The 20007-nt window shown below is 38.0% G+C and overlaps 1 protein-coding gene across 9 annotated transcripts; it reads left to right on the top strand.

The window, feature by feature from the left end:
* The first annotated feature begins 66 nt into the window (after nucleotides 1-66).
* METTL4 (methyltransferase 4, N6-adenosine) lies at nucleotides 67-18124 on the top strand. Of its 9 annotated transcripts, none has more exons than XM_042030369.1 (9): nucleotides 67-133; nucleotides 848-1362; nucleotides 2092-2154; nucleotides 5237-5603; nucleotides 6742-6811; nucleotides 8666-8840; nucleotides 9056-9162; nucleotides 10125-10213; nucleotides 16386-18124. In XM_042030369.1, exons 2-9 carry the CDS (start codon nucleotides 931-933, stop codon nucleotides 16529-16531), a joined length of 1449 nt encoding a protein of 482 aa, XP_041886303.1. In that variant the 5' UTR covers nucleotides 67-133; nucleotides 848-930; the 3' UTR covers nucleotides 16532-18124. The 9 variants fall into 9 exon arrangements, with proteins under 9 accessions (XP_041886303.1, XP_041886285.1, XP_041886294.1 ...); XM_042030351.1 differs by having other exon boundaries at nucleotides 82-356; XM_042030360.1 differs by having other exon boundaries at nucleotides 82-397.
* The last annotated feature ends 1883 nt before the right edge of the window (nucleotides 18125-20007 follow it).

Here is a 20007-nt window from a genome sequence, read left to right as displayed (position 1 = left end):
GGAGCCGCGGGCTCGGGAGGCGCGGGGAGGCGAGCGGGGGCGGGGCGGGGCGGGGCGGGGAAGTGAGGGGAGGCGAGGGGAGGCGGATCCCAACCCCCGGAAGGGCTCGGGGGAGGGCTTGGCGGCGCTCTGGGTGAGTGTGTCCTAGGCGCTGCCGTGCCACGGCGACCCCCGGGCTTTTTCTGCAGCCGCCGAGAGATTTTCTGGGGAAAAGCCCGAGCTCTCTGTTACTGTGTGCCCGCGGCGGTGGGAGTCGGCGCCTGGCCTCAGCAGCGCTGGCGCCGCGGCTGCCCCTGTGCCTGTGTTACTGTTCCTGGGCGCCGTCATCGTCATCCATGTCTCTATATGCATATATGGTATATATACGTGTGTGTGTGTAGATACGGTGTATGCGTGTGTAAGCAGTATGTATATGTGCGTATATATTGTGTGTGCACATGTACAGTATGTATATGGAGTTAATATAGCATGTGTGCAACATATCTAGAATATACGCGTAGTAGATATACATATATATGTGGTGTATATACAGTGTGTATATATATATGCATATGTACTAGTCGTATAGTCATAGACATAATCGGTGTGTCGTAGTGCTGTTTTCTGACTTGTTAGAAAGAGCCTGAGCAAGTCCGTACTGTATAAAAGTATATTAAAAAGTTATACAAAATTTGCTTACTATAGAAAAAGAAATGTTATAGGGATGAACCGAATGGGGAAACCAGCTGAAGTCAGAAGTTTCAACAGTGTGTCCTGCATGTGCATGGAAATGTCTGTCAGAAGGTGGGTGCTAATTTATGAAACAGTGATAATTCTGTAAAGTGAATTCTTACAAAAATTCCCACAGGAGGAGGTTGCTCCAGGAAGTGCATATGGTTGGTGAAAGCTACAGTATCAGAGAGTTGATTTTTCTTCTTGAAAAGGGGACTTATGATGTCCGTGGTACATCGTCTGACAGCAGGATGGCTCGTGGATCATCTCTCTTTCATCAACCAGTGTGGCTATGAGATCTGTGACTCCTTTGCACACCCTGGTGGTGTCACTTGCAATACTTCTGTCACATCTACTGAAGACTGTCACAGTACTTCTACTTTTGCTCCCACCCTCTCGTCAAGTGATAGTCCTACTTATGGTCCTGGAGATGCCATAGAAACAGAAGGTAAACCAGCAAAAACGAGATACGTGTTTCGGGAGGAATTCTTTGATATTTCTAAGCCCCATATAGCTGCAGCTCCTGAGGAGCAGCTGTGTCAGGGATGCCCTGAGGTGAGTCTGACAGAAATAAAGGCTGACAGCAACAGAGAGGAATACCAAGAAGGAGCAAAGAGTGACACTGGAGATTCTGTTGCCACTGCTAGGAAGGTATGTTCTCTATAACACAGTAAATTACAGTAATCCCGTGATAAATAATATACTGCTAACATTGTTTTGCATACCTGAGTCTTTTGAGGTAGTGTAGAAAAGCAGGAACTTCTGAGGATCTTCTTGTGTCCCTTTTGTCAGTAATGTGCTTTCTGTGTCTCATAAGCAGTGGATTGCTCCCAAAATGTCCTGACGCTGGTTGTGGTCAGGTACACAGCCTGAAACTGTGGTAGCTGTTGAGACTGTGCATATTAGTGAGTTGGGAAGGACAGTATGAATTTACCTTCAGTGTTGTTCAGTACTGTTCCATGTGGATAAAAGAAAGTAAGAGTCGCAGGTCTAAACCAATAAATGTAATCATGAAGACATAGTTAATTTTTTTCTTTTATTGGTAAACTGCACTTGGCACCTGAAACTTTTAGTATGGGCCCAAAGGAGTCACGAGTACAAACTATGACATGTACTAGGTACCTTCAGATCCCAGGGCCATGAATAACTTAACACAGCTTTAAGCCTATGAACCTTTGGAATGCCTGCAGCAGCTTAGGTATTTTCAGATCTTTTTGCTTGCTATTTGACTTGTACTTGTGATAGAAAAAGAGATGGAAAATTTCTTCTGCTTTTAAAAGGGTTAATTTGTAATTCAGGTATGTTTGGGGTTATTTTCCTTTTATTTTGTCATGGAAGGATATGGAATTTTTTTGTTGTTTTTGTTTGGTAATTCTGCAGAAACGTAAAAGGAAATGTGTGTTTAACCAAGGTGAACTGGATGCTTTGGAATACCATTCAAAGGTAAGTTGGAAAAAACGTATATTTTGCAAGTACATGATACCTGACTTTGGGCATGTGCAGAGTGGAGGGCATGGTTGCAAACAAGTTCTGTTCTTGCAGCTTGTTCCACTGGTGCAAAGAAGGAAAGGGAAGGGAAGATCAATCTCTCCAGTCCTGAGGTGAATAAGTGTTTACAGAGTAGATCTTCTGTGTAGTTACATGTGAAATTGCATCTGAGACATTACAAAGAGCTGGAAGCTGCATTCACGAAGTCATTTTGACTGTTACAGATAACTGAATGTTATATTGTGATGAGTTGAATATTAGGAAGTGATTGATTTGAAATTGGCAACGTAACCTGTTCCGAAGATCAGCTCATCTTTAGTTTTTCAGGACACTGAAGTGCTGAAGTTATTCAAAGCTTTTGTGACCAACTGTGCTTCAAAATATCTTATTCTGGAACTGAGAAAAAAATTTAATCTTTCTCTAACACTTTATATTGCCATACTAAAGCATTATGAATGACTTGGAATTCAAGTCTGTATGCTTATGTCAGTGATGTACTGGTGAAGATACAATTGAATTACACTGAAGCATATTAGTAAATCACAGAAATACAAACTGTAGGTAACGTTTGATGTATTCTTACTGCTTTCCCAAATAGTGATGTGAACCTGAACTAGGATCTACACTTGCTTTCTTTCCTTCAACAAAGGTGTAAGTCATATTGGGCTCTTTTGCTTAATTCTGCTCCTCTTGAGCTACATTTAGATGACTACACTTTTTTCTTTTACATGGCAACAATCTTGTAGTAAACACGTCCAGTTTGCTGATACACTGTAGAGGTCCTGTGTTATTTTTGTGAATAAGCTATATGTATGCAGAATCACCTTAAAGCAGAGAATTTTGGAAGCTCAGCATCAATATGAGTGTGAAAATGTTTAAGCCAAAATAAAATCATTCAACAGTAGAAATAAGGAAAGAATTGAAGAGAAGTTTGATGTCTCAGAGGCTTGTGTAACTTCAAATGATTTTTGGTGAATACGTGGAAAAGACAGAGTTTGGAAAAATCTGTGACCCCAGTTAGCCTGTTATGTCATTCACAGATTAGAAAGTATTGGGTTTTTACTGTATTTGTGTTGCTAAAGGTTATGGCTCTGCAAGTCAACCCAGAGTATTTTGACACTTACTCCTATCTGTAGACTCATTGTCAAAAAAACCCCAATTTTGTTTCTGCAAGTGAATCCATTTATGAATTTCTGTCAGCGTCAACATAGGCAACAATACAAAATATGCTAAATTCCTTCAGCAGCCATTTGTTAAACTACTGCTTCGATTGCTTGATAGTCAAGAGACTTTGTCCACCTATGAGTTAACACATGCATGTAAGAAGGTATAATTTCTACAGAATTAATAATCATATCTTTAGAAGCAGTATGAACTTCTCTTATCACAAACCTAGGTACTAAAAATGTATGACTCTGTACTCTCTGATATCTAGAGGTGGCACTACTAAATTATTAAAACAATTTTTTTCTTCCCCTGCCACTAATCTGGCAATTGTAATAAAGAGTATTTTGAAAAACCGTCTTGTAATCTTGAAGATTTCATAATCAGAAGCTTTTGAAACCATAATATGTATTTGAAACCTTTATTAAAGCCACTGTAACTGACTATATTGTTATTCTAAATGGACAAACCCACCTCACTGACAATCAGAACTTCTAAAGGCTTCACGATTTGGAAATAAAATGGGTCACTAAATTTTGTGAAGGGAAGGTGCTGAAGTGAATGACAGTGTATATAGATCCAAGAATCTTGTCATCCTGGACTAACAGGCTATTTGAGAGGTTTGCCACTTAGAAAAGTTGGAAAAATAAAATTCTGATACTTTAATTTATTGATTGTACTTCTGTATTACTGTAAAATGCATAAACTGTTGTTTTATGAAGTGAATTGAAATGTGGAAAATGACTGATTTTTAGATCCCAGTATACATCTCAAATAAAAATATGTTCATGGGCATAGTAATTTGAAATTAGATTAGAATTTTAAACTTCAGATAATTGCTTTGAAATTTGTATTTGGTTGAAACAATTCCACCTCTGTTGTCCGAAATGTTTTATTGAGTACTTTCTTACTCTTTCTTTCTCCGGCCTTCTAATTATTGTAACTTTGCCAAAAACCAACAACAGAAGTTAGCGGGGTGTCCTGGTTTTGGCTTGGATAGAGTTAGTTTTCTGCTTGGGAGCTGGACAGCTAACGTAGAAATCTATGATGGAGTGGAAATGCTTAAATAAAAAATAAACCCAAATTTTTAAAAAAGCCTCAGAGTCAACATATTAAAAGCTAAATGTAGACACGTTGCCCAAATGTCTGCACCCAGCTGCAGCTGGTTTGTCTCTCCCAGTCTGGTCAGGGTAGCTCAGAAAACATCAAAGATTCTCATTTTGGATTTAGTATGAGGATAACATTCACAGCAACAACCGAAACATCAGTGTGTTAAGTAGTGCTTGCCCTAAGTCAAGGAGTTTTCAGTTTGCCACTCTGCCAGTGAGCAGGTGCACAAAGGAAGCTGGGAGGGAACATGGCCAGAATGGGTGACCCGAACTGGCCAAAGGGCTATTCCATGCTCACTATATAAACGACGGGAGGTGGTGAGGAGCCATGGATTTGCTACTAAGGGATGGGCTGGACATCAGTGATCGTATTGTGTGTCAGTTGTTTCTCTTGGGTGGTACTTCTCTCTCTTCTCCTATTCTAATAATAAAAATTATGGTAATAATTCATTTTGTTTCAATTTTTAAACTGTTCTTATCTCAGCCCATGAGGTTTGCTTTTTTCCTTAGATTCTTCTCCCCACCAGGGACTGGGAGGCATGGGGTGTGAAAGAATGGCTGTGTGGTACTTGATTGCCAGCTGGCATTAGACCAAGATACACACCTTCTTATCATGCCTTTTAGCTTTGAGGCAATGATCTCAGTAACTGGCAAGGATCCTTTTCCCTGCCTGCAGATTGAAAATGTTTTGATTTCAGTTGCATTCCCTGGTCAAGTAGATACTTGAAAGATCTTTTTTCCTTTGTTTTTTTGTGACCACACAGGTCAGGAAGCTCATTTGGGAAGGCACTTTGCATTTAGTCCAAGAAGGACTCAAAAGTGGTTTTCTTCATCACACTACCACAAAACTCAATTGCAGGAAGAATAATGTTCCTCAACACATTGTCTGTGGGTTGGCCGAATTATGTGAAATGGCAAAACAGTTTCCAGCTGTGAATGAAAGTGACCATCAAGCTGTACATGTGCTAGAGGATGAAACCTGCCATCCAGAGCAGGACCTGCTCTCATGTGTTATGAAAAACAGCTCAAACTGTGCAAAGATAATTGTGTTAATGGGGCAGAAATACTTGGTACCACCAAAAAGCAGTTTCCTCTTATCCGATATTTCATGTTTGCAGCCCCTGCTGAACTGTAAGTATCCTTAGGTTTTAGAATTTACCCCTTTTCTCCTGCCCAACAAGGGCAGTTAATGTCAAGATGCCTCAATGAACAGGTTTTAACATACAGCATTTCACTGATAGCAAATGCTGCTGGAGGCTTTCAAAGTGATAGTTCTAACTTCGTGCAAATAGGTAAGGACTTTCAAAGGAATCTTGAATGGTTAGGAGATCATGTCATGAGGGGATTATTTGTCTCCAGGAGGCTCCTTTAAAAACCTCAGCCAAAGTACAAGAGTTTGTGGGCGTGTTCTGAGCCACTGTCAGCATAGAAGTCACATAAACACGTTAAACTGGGACTAGCTGTGCTGCTGGGTCCCTATCCCACAGGAGCAGGCTTTAGCACAGGTTGCTGCTGAAGTGGTGGTCCTGCTGTCTTGATTTTTATCTAGATTAGACCATGGGAGAGGGATGAGATAATGCACCCTAAACCAAATGTTCACTTACAGACTCATCTTGTTCAGGGTCTTTTTAGATTGGAATAAACTGGTTGTGGAACAAAGCCCAGTATCTGCCAGGAAAGGTACCAGTTTGAGAGGCTGTTGCACCCAGCTGGAGGGGAGCACCACTTCAGCAAGGCCACAAGTAGCAAGCATGACTTGACTTTTCAGCTGCTAGTTGTCTGTCTCTCTTTACCTCCAGTAGTGCAAAACCATTTTTCTAGGGCTGGCTTGAAGCTCTGCATGTCCCTGTTCACCTGATGAAAAATCAAGGAGGACAGGAATCTTGCATTCAGGGCTGCAGCTTTTCACTCAGCTGGGTACCTCATTGTGTAGCTTCTGTTGGGAAACTTGGAGAAATTTTTATTTTTTAAAACTCGCACTCTGCTATCCTTTTTTTCCTGAAAGTCCTAAAGATAGTCAAAATTTCTTGGAGGGATCTGACACAGATCACATAAAAGTCCTTTCCTTAGGTAATCGACCTAAAAATATCTGAATTTTCTGGATATGATTATCTGAATTAAAACAAACATGTCAAACAGTCTTTTAACTTCTTATTGGAAAGAACTGAAGAAATTTGCAGTTTTGCTGTGTATCTGTTTTATCTCATAGATATTTTTAAAGCTAATTTACTGGTTTTTCTTTTTTTTTTTTTTAAATTTCACTTGCCAGACAAGAAGAAATATGATGTAATTGTGATCGATCCACCATGGGAGAACAAGTCTGTTAAAAGGAGTAACAGGTATGTTTTACAGTAAAATCAAACAAATTTTGTCATTATAGCTTACAAGGGGCAATTAACATTTTAATATATTGATGCAATCCAAGACCAATATAACTGTGAGACTGTAGGTTAAACTTTTAAGTATTTTGACACATTCTTACCTTCAAGTCTATGGAATGTCTTGGGTATTTCACTGAAATGTCTTGAATACTTGGCATACAAAATATTTGCAAGAGTAGATCTTAAATTAGCTAGCTGGTGAGAGAATGTTAGTCCTTGAGACTTACAAAGAAAGTATGGATTCAGCTGTTTTGTAGGGCCCAGATCATGCAGATACTAGTTTGTAATTAATAGGGTTACTTCAGTAGGCATAAAGCTAGATAAATGTGTAAGTATTTATAGATAAATGTGTAAGGACTGAAATCTTGCTCAGAACTTTGAGTGGGTTTTTATTTAATTTGATCTGTAGCTTAAGCTTCAGTCTAATGTTTAGAAGAACGTGATAATGCCACAGTAAAATATTCTAGTGCAATAGGAACTCTTGAGTGCTGTAGTTTATGAAGTCATTAACTTACATTTTTATGGGCTTCCTTCACTGCTGAGTACCATCATGTTTATGCCAGTGGAGTCCTCTTGATTACCACAGAATTGTATCCATGTGAAAGAAGGGTAGACAGGAAATATGGCTTTACAACTTTCGAAAATAAAGTTCACTGCAGTTTTTGAAGCTTGTTCTGAAGACATAGTTTGAAGATGCAAAGACTGATTAGTAGGCTTTCCTTTGAAAGCCCTCCAGAAACCTCTAGAAACTCTTGAGTTGAATTCATTCAAATGTGTTTCTTGAGTATATATGGTACTCAGAGAAGAATTGTAGTTACAAGCATAAATTAGCCACCAAGATCCTCTCTCCCTTATAAAATAAAGGGAAAAAGTGGAGGAGCTATCACTGCTCCTAATTATCTTGTTGGCGGCTAATTGTTGTGTAGCATTTCTCATCTGGGTGAATCTTTTTTCCTCTGGACAGTCTAGTCCAGGAGGTATTTTGGATTTTATCCTTGTTTACTGTTTCTCACTGTAGTATTGTGTAGGATCCTGGGTACCCACGTGGTGGCTGCGGATTTTCATTAGGCCCTGTGCCAATATATTTGGTGCTGCAAAGTGTAGGTTTCACGAGCTACTGTTTATTAATAGCATAGAATTGCATCATGAAAAAAAATTGTAGAACAGGATGGGATCTGGAAAGCATCCTGGGTTCACCGGTGTAGCATTCAGTTAGCTCAGAAAAGTGCAGAATGGTCTTGAATAACGAGAGAAATTCTACCATGGCTGATAATTTAAAAAAATGAACAACTTCTGAAAATAATTGGAGGAATTATTATCTTTTATGACCTCTTAACTTGTCATTCAAAGTAGTGTTGCTCTTGCAAGTGACTCACTTGTCATTGTCATTCTGTAGAGAGTTTATTTTGAGAAGTGAATAGTATTACATTGCCTAAGAAGCTACTGGTCACTAAATAGCTTTGTTCTGGCACAAAGATGAGAATATTGAATTACATATGATAGTTCTTAAATGAAACATGAGCCTCTAAACTTCTTCAGAGTCACAACTCATAATGCTTTATTTCGAGGGATAGTGGAAATACATAGTTAAAGGTTCTGCTCAGTAAAACTTAAGTACATACTCTAATGATTTTATATAAAATCCATCAGATTTGTCCACTGGGTGTCAGTCTTGAACTATTTTTATGACTTAGGTTGTCAGGAGATAATTCTTGAAGTGACTGGTCTGTGTAATTTCTTTATCCATTTGTGTTGCTTTGCAATTTTTATAGTTGGTATATGCTAATTTGCTTTCTCACTATATTGGCATAGGTACAGCCACTTGTCTTCATGGCAAATCAAGCAGATTCCTGTACCAGCACTAGCTGCTCCAAATTGTCTTGTAGTCACGTGGGTGACTAATAGACAGAAGCACTTACGTTTTGTTAAGGATGAACTTTATCCTCATTGGTCAGTGAAAACGCTTGCTGAGTGGCACTGGGTAAAAGTAAGTTCTCAATTTGTTTTGTTGTTTTCTTGGAGACTGAGCAGACTTGCACTATGACACCTTCTACTCTTCTAATTTGTCTATTTACTACCATGTGCTTCTGTTTTTGAAAGCTATGATATCATCAGTCTCCTCCATTTTATAAAAGAAAAGGTCTGGGAAAAATATGGGATATTAAAATCTTCTCCTGTGTATTTTTAACTCTTTTGTGTCAGATTACTAGAGCTGGAGAATTTGTGTTGCCTTTGGATTCTTTGCACAAAAAACCATATGAAGTTCTTGTACTGGGGAGAGTTCAAGGAGATGTAAAGGAAGCCTTAAGGTATGTCAGAATATTTATGATAAATGTCTTTCTTGCCACTGCTAAGATTCCCTTTGTATGTATCACTTACTCATAATGCAATATAATGTCCCAAAATCTCTTGGCTGATTGCGGACCTAAAGATTATTAAAAAATGCCCTAGGGTATATTACTGTGTCCCGCAGCTGTAAGGAGGAGAGGAGAGAAGATTCAGCAGGCAGGAATTGTGCAGCAAGATTGATTTATTTAATTATTTTACGAACTCTTTTATAGACTTTTTTCTTCATAGTCTAATTGGACGAGGATCAGCCACCCCTTGGGGTGATTGGCTAAAATCCTAAAACATCCATTGTCAAAATATTTTTCTACTATACCATAAACAAGACTTTTCAAGGCTGCAGGTGTTTCATTGTTTACATAACTCCACTACCTCTTCTGTGAGAGAGAAAAGTCTCCCACGGGCCCAGAAAATAGCAAGAACATCCTTGCTAGCAGCATTTCTGTATCCACAAAATATAGTCTTACTAGCTTTGGAATAAGAGAGTGCCTTAGTGAGATTTAAGAGTGGAACCCCCTGTCTGTTCCTTACATCTGCTATGTTGAGGAACTGGCTTGGACAAAAGCCTCGTGGACAGGGCTTCCTTTGCTGACAGGTACTCTTGGACCATGAGTCCTTGGCGCAGGCTGATGCCATTTTTGGGATGCTGCTGTTGTTCCACACATGAAAATATACAGAACTGCATTGTTTGTTCTTAGTGGCTTTGTATGGCTATTGTTCACCATGTTTTGCCTAAAGCCTCAATGATTTCATAAACTCTCATTTTATATATAACGTCTGAGCAACATTTAACATCCCTTGGACTTCCCTGAAGTTTGTGAATGAATATTCTGTGTTATCTCCCATCTGAAGTAGCTCTGCAAGAGCTGCACCATCACATTGGGTAGCATTCATTCTCATGTTTATTTTCTGATTTGTATGACAGGAAATCAGAAGGCATTCTTCCAATTCCAGAGCATCAGTTAATTGTCAGCATACCCTGCAGTCTGCATTCACATAAACCTCCTCTTGCTGGTACGTTTTGGTTTTTTTGCCTAATGTTTCTGTAGCGCAGTGGACTTGAACATCTCATTCTGGGACATACCTAGAAATGCCTTCATTTCCCATTTGCCAAGCAATTTTACTCAACAGAACTTAGGGTTCCTCAGCATTTCTAAAAGCTTTCTGAAGCACACAGTCTTGGCCTCTACGAATGAACATGAAAACTAGAACTTCAAGTATTACTGTGTGTAAATTTTGAGTAGATATGTAGAAAAAATCTCGCCTTTTTCAAAATTTATCTTTTAAATACTGCACAAACAGTTTTACAGATACTTCACATATGAAGTGATAACAAATGACGTAAAGTACCTTGTGATGGAGAGAACTTTGGGAATACATAAAAGAGGAAAGCAAAAATCTCTTTCTTTATTATGTCATCCTGAAATAAATGTTTACATATGTCCATGAATTGATTATATGCCTGCAGTACAATTATACCTTTAAATCCAAAAACTTAATTATTTTAAGACTGCTAATAAGAGGCAAAAAATAAGGCATGCCCTGCTTGTTTCTGTGGAGTTGTATTCCACTCACTGAAATTGATGCATTAATTCCAGCCAGCCAGCTAGTGTGGATATAAATTCAGCTTTTTAGAGTTAATCCAAAGAATTGTTCTGGAGCACTTTGACTAATTTTCCTCAATAGGAAGTGATACTTCTTTCATCATTATAGCACCGTAGAACATTACAAAGCCATGGTAAGAAATATATTTAATACCTCTCACAAAAACGATTTCATCCTCCTCATGGGGGGAAGCTCACGATGGGCCTGCAAATATTGCAGGTGTTTTGTAATCACATCCGGAAAAGCAGGTAGAAGAAATATTTAATGCTTTTGGAGAGGAGAGATGTCACACTTTGCTTCATTGGTATGCTTTTCGTTTTCTCTTCCCAAGGGGTAGAACAACTTCTATCTGAACAATTATTGTGCATTCAGGGACGCTCTAAAATTTGTGTTCGGGAGCTTGTATTTATTAAATTTACATATATGTATATATATATATACACACGCACCCTCCTGTTAAAAAACTACTGGAAGGGACATACTTTGGTTACCTAAAAATAGAAGAAAAAGAAAGGCAATTCTACGAGAATTTTCTTGCCATCCTGAAGCCACATCTTTATGAATTAGGGCTGCAGCACAAGGTATATGGGTTGATTTAAGCTAATGAACAGTGGGGTGGTAATTTATGAGGCAGTCACCTAGGGCCTCTTTAGCAAGCTGATACTTAGCAGCAAACTTGGACACAAACAGGAAACTTTGAGGTAGCCAAGGGTGCAACACAGCACCCTTATTATAGAAAATTCTAGTGCAACAATGGTCCTGGGAGCAATTCTTTTGTAGGGCAGAATCTAGAAACCATATTGGAGAATGCTTTATAAATTATAACCCCAAGTGGACTTGGAAAGAAATTGTCCTTGCTAATTTCTTGTGTGTATTTCTTGAGTCTTCACTTGTGTGATGGGATTTGATACCATTGTGCAGCATTTATGTTTGTCTTTGAAAAAATGAACTTGCTGTGGAGCAACATCAATGATTTAAAAGGTTTCTGTGGAAATCCATGTCTACCCTACAGTTTTTTGGCAGATCTGGGCAGAATATGGTTATGTAATGAAAAGGTAGACCACAAGGTAAAAGCTGATTGCTGATGCTTTGACTTCTGTGCTGTACAAGGTGTTGCTTTCACGACCAGGCAATAATCTCAAGCAGCCAGTAGAGAGCAGCTGAGTTACATCCTGGAGGGGTTCAGAAGAAATTTGAACAGAAGCAGAGATTTGGCAAGGGGGGGAGAAGGACAATTGATGAGTCACACACATTCTTTATGCTTTGTTTAAGTAGTAACAAAGCCAAAAATATTAATATTTACTGATGCTGTCTGGCACTTTGTTTCTTATTATAACAATAAAGGTTGTATGTTGGTACATCTGTAGCCGCTTAATGACCGATTATAACAGTTTATGTCTCTGGGGGAAGAGAAAGATGTAAATTAAAGTAAGCCATCAAAAAGAGATGTTTTTGTTCCTACGGTGCATTTAACCATGAAATTGCAACTGTAGGGGTTTTTGGTGATGCATGTGCTGTGTTCGGTGCTTAGAGCTCTAATATGTCATTGTAAATGTACTTAAGCTGCTTTATGCAAATGTGTTAAAATCAAATTTTATTACTCCAGGTTTTGATTCAAACAAACAGCAGGTTTTCTTCATAATTCAATTCAATGTTGGTCTTAGGGAACACAAAAGATGTTCTGTTACGGAGATGTTTGAAGTTCTACAAAACTTCACATCACTTTTTCTCCTTTTCCTGTATTATAGATTGTTCTTGTTATAGCCATTGCTCTTCCAGTTTTTAAGTATATGCATTTATTGTTAGAAAATAATACTGTTGTGTAGGAGTTTGCCTAAAAGCACTGGAATTAATTCTTGGCTATGTTCTAACCAATTTGCATATCTCCAGCAGAACACTGCAATGAGAAGTCATGGGAACTCCCTCCTCCTGTAGCAATGATGACTTGTTTAGGCCATGTTATGAAAGGTTTTCTTGGAACTAAAAAAGGAAATGCCTTTTGTTTCCTTATGTGCCTTGTGAGCCCTTACTGTAAGACTAATTGATAGGTACATCAGCATCTAGGTTGAACTTCAAGCTCGGGAAAGATGCAGTGCTGTAAAGCCATCTTTGAGCTGGATTGCAGGTCGTTTTCTGGTCCTACTCTTTTCAGGGTTTAGACAAATTGGGCAACAAGGACCTCGACATTGCAAACTCTTTTGAAGGGTTATTTTAAACTGAAGTAACTGTGTGCTTTGTGCTTTGCATGGCTCACCGATCAGGCAGTGAAAAAGCAGACAGTCATTTTCACTTTAAGTATCCAATTTGTCAATGCAGAACCTGCTTTTTAGGCAGTGGAAGTTCAAAAGATAAGGAGAAACTGTTGCTTGTTTCAAAGATAATTATTTTTTATGCTCATTTAAACATTTTTAGGAGCATGCATCTTCAGTACATGTTTGGGATTAAGAGTACACAAGTATGGCAAGTCTCCTGCTTGACCACTGGATCGTGCTTCGGAATGAAATGGGTTTTCTGGAAGTGTTACGTCTGCCAGCTGGCTTTGTGCTGGCTTCATGTGTCCTGGAGCATTAGGTGCTCAAATATAAGTACCTGAGTTGCTATCATAGTGTTTGTGACACCTGCAAGTGATAAAGAACAGGCTGTTTATCATCTATTTAACCTGTTTCCTCTCTGTGGTATCTGTCAGTGGATAGAAGTAATTGTGTGCTGGGTTTTGTTTTGCAATCTATTCCTGTGGTAGAAAAACTCAGTATTTTATTTTTCTACTGATGTAACTCCTCTAAGCTGTTTTCAGAGAAAAAAACCACAAGGGTTTGCTTGAGGCCTGCAAATCAGATCCATGTGTGTTAAGATAGCCTACTGGGGATGTAAGAGTCTAACAAAGAACCCATAATTTGTAACTTGAACACTGATTTTTCCTATTTTCAGGAAACCAATGTAATGAGATTTTAAGCCAAAAATTCAGTTCTCTTGATATGGTAATTTTTGTTGCAGTGCAAGTTACTGCCTGATGTGATTATGTAAATGCCTACAACCTAGCAATGAAGAATCACATATATAATGTGATCTTGAATTATATCTAATATGTCTCTTTTTTTAAAAAAAAGCCCTCTAGGTTTAAAAAGATGGTCCCTCTGGCAGAAGGAGAGGGGGAGATTCCTGGGACTTCCTTTTTAAATTCTATAACCAAATTGATAGAAAGACTGGCACGTTTCCTGGTTCTGCTGAATTGATCTGTTTCTTGGCTGCCCCTTTTTTTGCTTTCTAGTGAACCAGTCTTTGAGGTTGGTTGAATCACTGAAGTGTGCTCTTCAAATCTGTTCTTTTACGCATGAAAGTTTTTGGTGCCTGTTAAAACTGCTTTGGATTACTGAACCTAGTGCTATGATGATGTTTTTAACCTATGCATTTTAAGGTCTACCACCTGTCTGGGCAATGTGTTCAGTGTTCAGCACCCTCATTGTAAACAATTGTTTCCTTATATCTAGTCTGAATTGATCCTATTTTAGTTTAAAACCTTTATCCCTTGTCCTATAGCTGCAGGCCCTGCTAAAATAAGTTTGTTCCCTTCTTTCTTATAGACCCCATTTAAGCACTGAAAGGCTACAATAAGGTCTCCCTGGAGCCTTCTCTTCTCCAAGATGAACAACCCAACCCTCAGCTTGTCCTCCTAAGAGGGGTGCTTCAGCCCTCTGATCAAATCGGCAGCAAATTATGCACAAGAAATCCTTATCTTAATGGAGCTGGAAAAAGAACAATAAATTTTACCACTTTTTTTATTGTGATGGGTTTGCAAAATGGTATTAAGCAGCTACTCATAAGTGGTGTCTAATTAGATGAACTCCCATGGCACCAAACAGTGTGTGAGTTTTCTGTCAGAATGTACATTTTCCTCTAAACTTCCCAGACTCTTCTCTGCAAATGCTGGGTTTGCTTAAACATTTTATCTTGCCTCTAAAAGAATCAGGCTTTTGGAATAAGATTCCTTCTGGTAGCAGTATTTTTTAGATTAAAAGCTGCCTTGATGATAACCCATCTGAGACATTCATGTAACATTTGTTAAAGATTGGAAGAAGAAGAACAGATTTTTATGACGTGCCAAAATACAATAAAGCCTGGAAACACCCATCACAAAATATTTACAGAAAAGTTTTTAGTATATTGGAGCTTTGGGAAAGGTGATCAGGTAGGTAGGAAATGCATTTGGGGCTGGCTAACACTAGAAAGTAAAGTGGATGCTCATCTTTCTGCAATGGGAGCAAGCCATGACCTGATCAGCTGGAGTCTTACACAGGGAGTCTGTGACTGGCAAACTTGATGCAAAAAGTCAGTACTTGGATTGCTCCAAAAAAATAAGAAAAAGCATTTCCTCTCATACTTTGGTGTATGCTGACTGGATGTGTTTTTGCTTTCTGCAGTGATCATATCTGAAGAGACTTGAGTGAAGCAGCAAAATGTCAGATTTATGAGCTGTGTTTTTAAGTGTCAGAGATTGAGAAATCACTGGCAGATCTGATCTAAAAATGACCAAGATATCCTTTGTAAAGGGGAATGTTTCCATAATTTTTCTTCTTTTATCTTCAGCAACAAAACCAAAAACTTAACATGCAACTTTTAGTAGAGATAAGTTTTTCAGTCTTTCTACCTTCTCTGTGTTGGAACTGTGTGTTGCTCCTTAAAACTTTGCTTTTTTCCTGCATGTTTTTGTACACAATAACTTTGCAGCTATTTCATGAAACCTAGTTAAGGAATTGCTTGAACCAGCCACAGACTAAATGACTCTGTATGACAAGTAACACATTTAACAATAAACTCTTTGCAATAATACTTTTCAAGCAAAATGCAAGATCTTTTTCTGTCACTCCAAGAATACCAGTCATGATCAGTGACACAGTTGATGTTAATGACAGGCATCTTTATATTTAGATTTAGGCAGTAAAAATGCCTAACTGTAAAAGAAAATTGAGATTTATGTTACTGAATAATAGTAACAGAGTTATAGAAATATCTCTTCAGCTGCCAAGTTGATATTGAGGGAAAAAGTAGTTCCTGCCTTTTATAGCTGTTTTAGTGCTATGCTTATTTAACTGGTGTTTGTTATTTTATCTCTTAACAGTTGTCATTACCCCTTTAAGGTACAGAGGAAAAGAGTGTGGTCTTAATTAAGAAAAGGGTTTATTTATTTATTTTTAGAAGTGTTGCCCCCATGTTACTGGAGCTAAGTGAGGCTTTAGGAGGTGTTTGGTTGATATTAGTAAAAAATTCAGAATTCATCTATGTAGAGGCTGAAATAAATCCTCCTTCCCTTTCTCTAAATGAAAACTAATAAATCAAGGCTATTGAAGGCCTTGACAGTATTGTTCAGAATCTCAAGGGCACTTATTTAAAATTACTTTCTCACTATAAATAGTCCAGCTGTTTGATGAAACCTCTGAAATTAATTTGCTCTCTCTTCCTTTTTTAATGAAACATTCATTTTTTCATCTGCTAGCATCACAGGGGAGGTTTTACTTGTTTACTATTCTTATTTGTACCATTGTCATTGTTGTTGTCTTCTTTTTTTTTTTTTTCTCTTGCACAGCAGTTCTGGCAGAGTTTATCAAGCCAGATGTGGAATGCTTGGAGTTGTTTGCTCGCAACCTACAGCCTGGCTGGACCAGCTGGGGAAATGAGGTCTTGAAGTTTCAGCACATTGATTATTTCACTCTTCTGCAGAATGAAAACTGAGCTGGGTCTTAGATATCTATATCTTCTGAAATTCCACACCTTCCCAGGGTGCTCTTGAACTTAACTTCATTACTGATGGTGCACCTAAAGGTAACAGGAATAAAACCAATTGCATTTTAGTTAAAATTCTTTAAATGACAAGATACCTGTTCAATGCTGCCTTCCTTTTCTGCAAGGTGGTCCCTTATTTTGATGATGTGAACATACTTAAATACTGATGTTGTTACCAAAATCTAAAACTCCTTAACAGCAGTGAAGCATTAAGAAGCAGGCATTCTTTATTTGGCTGGATGCATGAGGGAGTATCTCCTCTGAAATATCGTGCATGCTGATTACAGAGAAAGCTCCTGTTTATATACTGTATTTTACATACATATTCATTGACCTTTCTGAATAAACATATAGATGATAATAATTTCCCCAAATCATTAATATATATGCCCTCCTCTTTGCACACGTGTTCTTCTGTCCCAGGGGTTTCTTTGGTGGTCCCTGGTGGTCAGCCACCCCAAAATCATACTTGACCATCCAGTGAACTGGTGAAAAGTTGGCATAACTGGGCTGGTTACTCTGCAATTTTTCTTCTTGGTCAATGTGTAACATGATCCTAGAGAATAAGCATTGTGTGGTTCTATAGGTTTGTGGTTTTTGAAGAATAATCATATTAACCAACCAGGTGCAAACAATTCTTCATCTGCCAGCCATGTTAGAGTGTAAGTTCATCCCTGTTCTTTTTTAGACCTCAAGAAAAGAAAGATATTTTAAAGTATTCTCACATCCCAACTGCTACATTGTAGCTCTTGTGTTATTTTTAAAGAATTATAATGTATTGTTTTTAAAGAGTGTCAATGGAAGTAAACAGTTCTGAAATTATGCATGTTTTGTTAAAGATTTTTTTTTTGCAAAACAATGGATTTTGAATTAAAATAGTTATGAAGGCAGTGTATCTTCCTACATGTTTGTATCTGTCTGTCTACCTCAGAGAAAATAAAAGGAGCAGTGCTTATGTTTATTGGCACATGAATTCTTGACTGACCACATTCTATGTAAAATTATACTTTTAAAACAGTTGGCAATTCTATCTTTGTGTATATGGTGTTAATTCTTTGAATACATTGTAAATGATCAGTCTCAACATCTTAACTCTAACAGATTATATGTATTTTTAAAATTTTCTTTCCTTATGTTCTTGGAACATTATAAAGTCATGCCAGTGAGCTGTATTTTTCAGCTAAGATAAAAATGATCCCTTTTGAAAATTTTTTTTTTTAAAGAATGGTACACTTTGTGTACCCTTTGCTGTGCTTGGATTGACTTTGAAAAATGCAAAGAAAACGTAATGAGGCCTCTGCCACTTACTTACTTGCAGCAGCAGAGGCAGAGGTGCTGGATGAACTGATTTTCCTGATGGCAGACTCCTGAGTTCTGACTGTTTATAATGGAGAACAAAATACATTGCATAACTTCTTTACAGTCATTTCCATTTTGGTAGCCTGGTGAGCTGAGAAGATTTTTTAAAATTAAGCTGTAAATGTTAGCAGATGATTTTTTGATAATTTTGTAATAAAAATGATCATAAAAACTTGTGTCTTATTTTCAGACCCAGTTTCTGTATTACTGTTCAATTTCATGTTTTGCCTATTGGAGCAGTGGAGTTAATAAAACAAGGAAAATGCTTTTTTCTCCCTCCCCCAACAGTTAAACATATACTCAAGCAAATAATGTAACAGTGAAAGTAGTTACCCAGGAAAACATTTCTTGCTGCATGATTGTATTTAGTCTGCATTTTAAACTGTCAGTACCGAAGCAATCTTGCCTACAGCTACAAGGGATAGAAGGTTCTTTATTTGCTTTTAGTTTTATAAGACATTCCCTACCTGGGGCTTCTGCATTCCCAGTCAGAATTCCCCTGCCCTCCAAAGATGCTCTCATCTAGTACTAAATGATGTATGAGACTCAGGTGGAGAATAAATCATAGCTGCTGCCCCTATCTTGTTTTCCCTTTGTACTCTACAAAGCAGCACAAGAAATTACAATATTGTCTCTTCCACATCCGCTGCTATGGACAACTCCAGATTATCTGTGTAATTACAACTAAAAGAAAGATGAACAATCCTAGAGACCAGGAAACCACCTTTCTCCTTTGAGCTAAGCAGTAGAACCCTTCTAAGGGAATGACCTTCTTTAGGCTGTTTAAGAATTGATGACCTTATTAATTTGTCTTTTCTGTGGAGACCCTTTGCAAATAGTAGCTTTCTAGACCTAGAATCATTAAGGTTGGAAAAGACCTCTAAGATCAAGTCCAGCTGTTAACCTAACATCACTGTGTTCACCACTCAACTGAAGCGGCTAAGCAGCTACTTCCAGCACCTGGGAATCCAGCCTCCTAAGTATGGCTTGTATGTAGAGGACTTGTGCAGGCAGACGCTAAGCTTCTCAGGGTAAGTCAAAAGTTGAAGATTGGAACTTATGCCATACCTGATCCTGTCATAAATAGTTACCAAATTGTGCCTTGGACATCTGTTTGCTGTTTTTCCACTGCTCTGGCCATGAAGAAAACCTTGTGAATATGATAGAAGTGGTGCACATCTGCAGCCAACTTGAAACCATTGTGTTTTCTGAGGTGGAGAAAACCTGTTGCTAGCTTGAAAATCTCATGGTGGTATTAGCAGTTGATAGTTTCAGTTGATAGGGTCATCTTTTAAACATAATTATTCACCTGCTATGCTTAATTCATAATTTAAATAGCCTCTTTTCCAGCTGTCCAAGACCCCAGCTGTTCCTAACCAGCCATCAGATTGTTCAATGTCTGTCAAAAGTTTCTTCTGAGGCACAATCTGCAGCATTCTGAAAAATCAGTGATGAGTGAAACCAGCTAATATAACAGGGCAATTTAAGATCCAGTTTCCTTTTATATATGTCAATTGCTCTATATTACTTTTGTAGTGGAAAAATGCCCTCTGTTGTGTCAAGCCTTGTATTAAAAAGAAAACTTGCTCTGAAGAGTTTACAGAGTTGGTAAGAAATGAAAGAAAAATGGAGAAGATAAGGATGGAGGAAGTCAGGATAGTAATGAGATGCCAAATGGATATTTGATAAGTATCGGCCTAGCTATTATGCACATCTTCAGTGTTCCTAAGAAATTATAAGGTTGTTTCCCCTATTTTAAAAGGGATTTTCTTTTTTTGTATTCTGGTATCACACATTCAAAGAAAAAAATAGATGGAGTGTGTATTTTACTTACAACATGAACAAAATAGAAGGATTTTTTCAGCTATAAATTCTTCTTGTGGCAACTTGAAGAAGTGACAACTGTGATTACTCAAGAATTTTCACAAAGTATGTTATTTGGTACATCTATTGTTATTTTAGCAGGACAATGATAAAAGTTTCTTTGGCTAGGTGTTCTCTACTACTTAGCGCCTTTTCAAATTATGTCATATTGCAAAAAAACTCAGTTATATTACAAAAAGAAG

Source organism: Corvus kubaryi, unplaced genomic scaffold, assembly GCF_017639235.1.
Source record: "Corvus kubaryi isolate FWS band 111438036 unplaced genomic scaffold, C.kubaryi_AGA036_p1.0 132, whole genome shotgun sequence".
In the NCBI taxonomy this organism is placed as follows: Eukaryota; Metazoa; Chordata; class Aves; order Passeriformes; family Corvidae; genus Corvus; species Corvus kubaryi.
This window is presented reverse-complemented; position numbering and strand designations above follow the sequence as displayed.

Bases quoted from the DNA above. Each gene is read 5' to 3' on its own strand.
- METTL4 (XM_042030322.1), top strand. From the start codon at position 704: ATGAACCGAATGGGGAAACCAGCTGAAGTCAGAAGTTTCAACAGTGTG. The intron at 1,363-2,091 runs GTATGTTCTCTA...GTAATTCTGCAG, and splicing joins CTGTTGCCACTGCTAGGAAG to AAACGTAAAAGGAAATGTGT. The intron at 2,155-5,236 runs GTAAGTTGGAAA...GTGACCACACAG, and splicing joins CTTTGGAATACCATTCAAAG to GTCAGGAAGCTCATTTGGGA.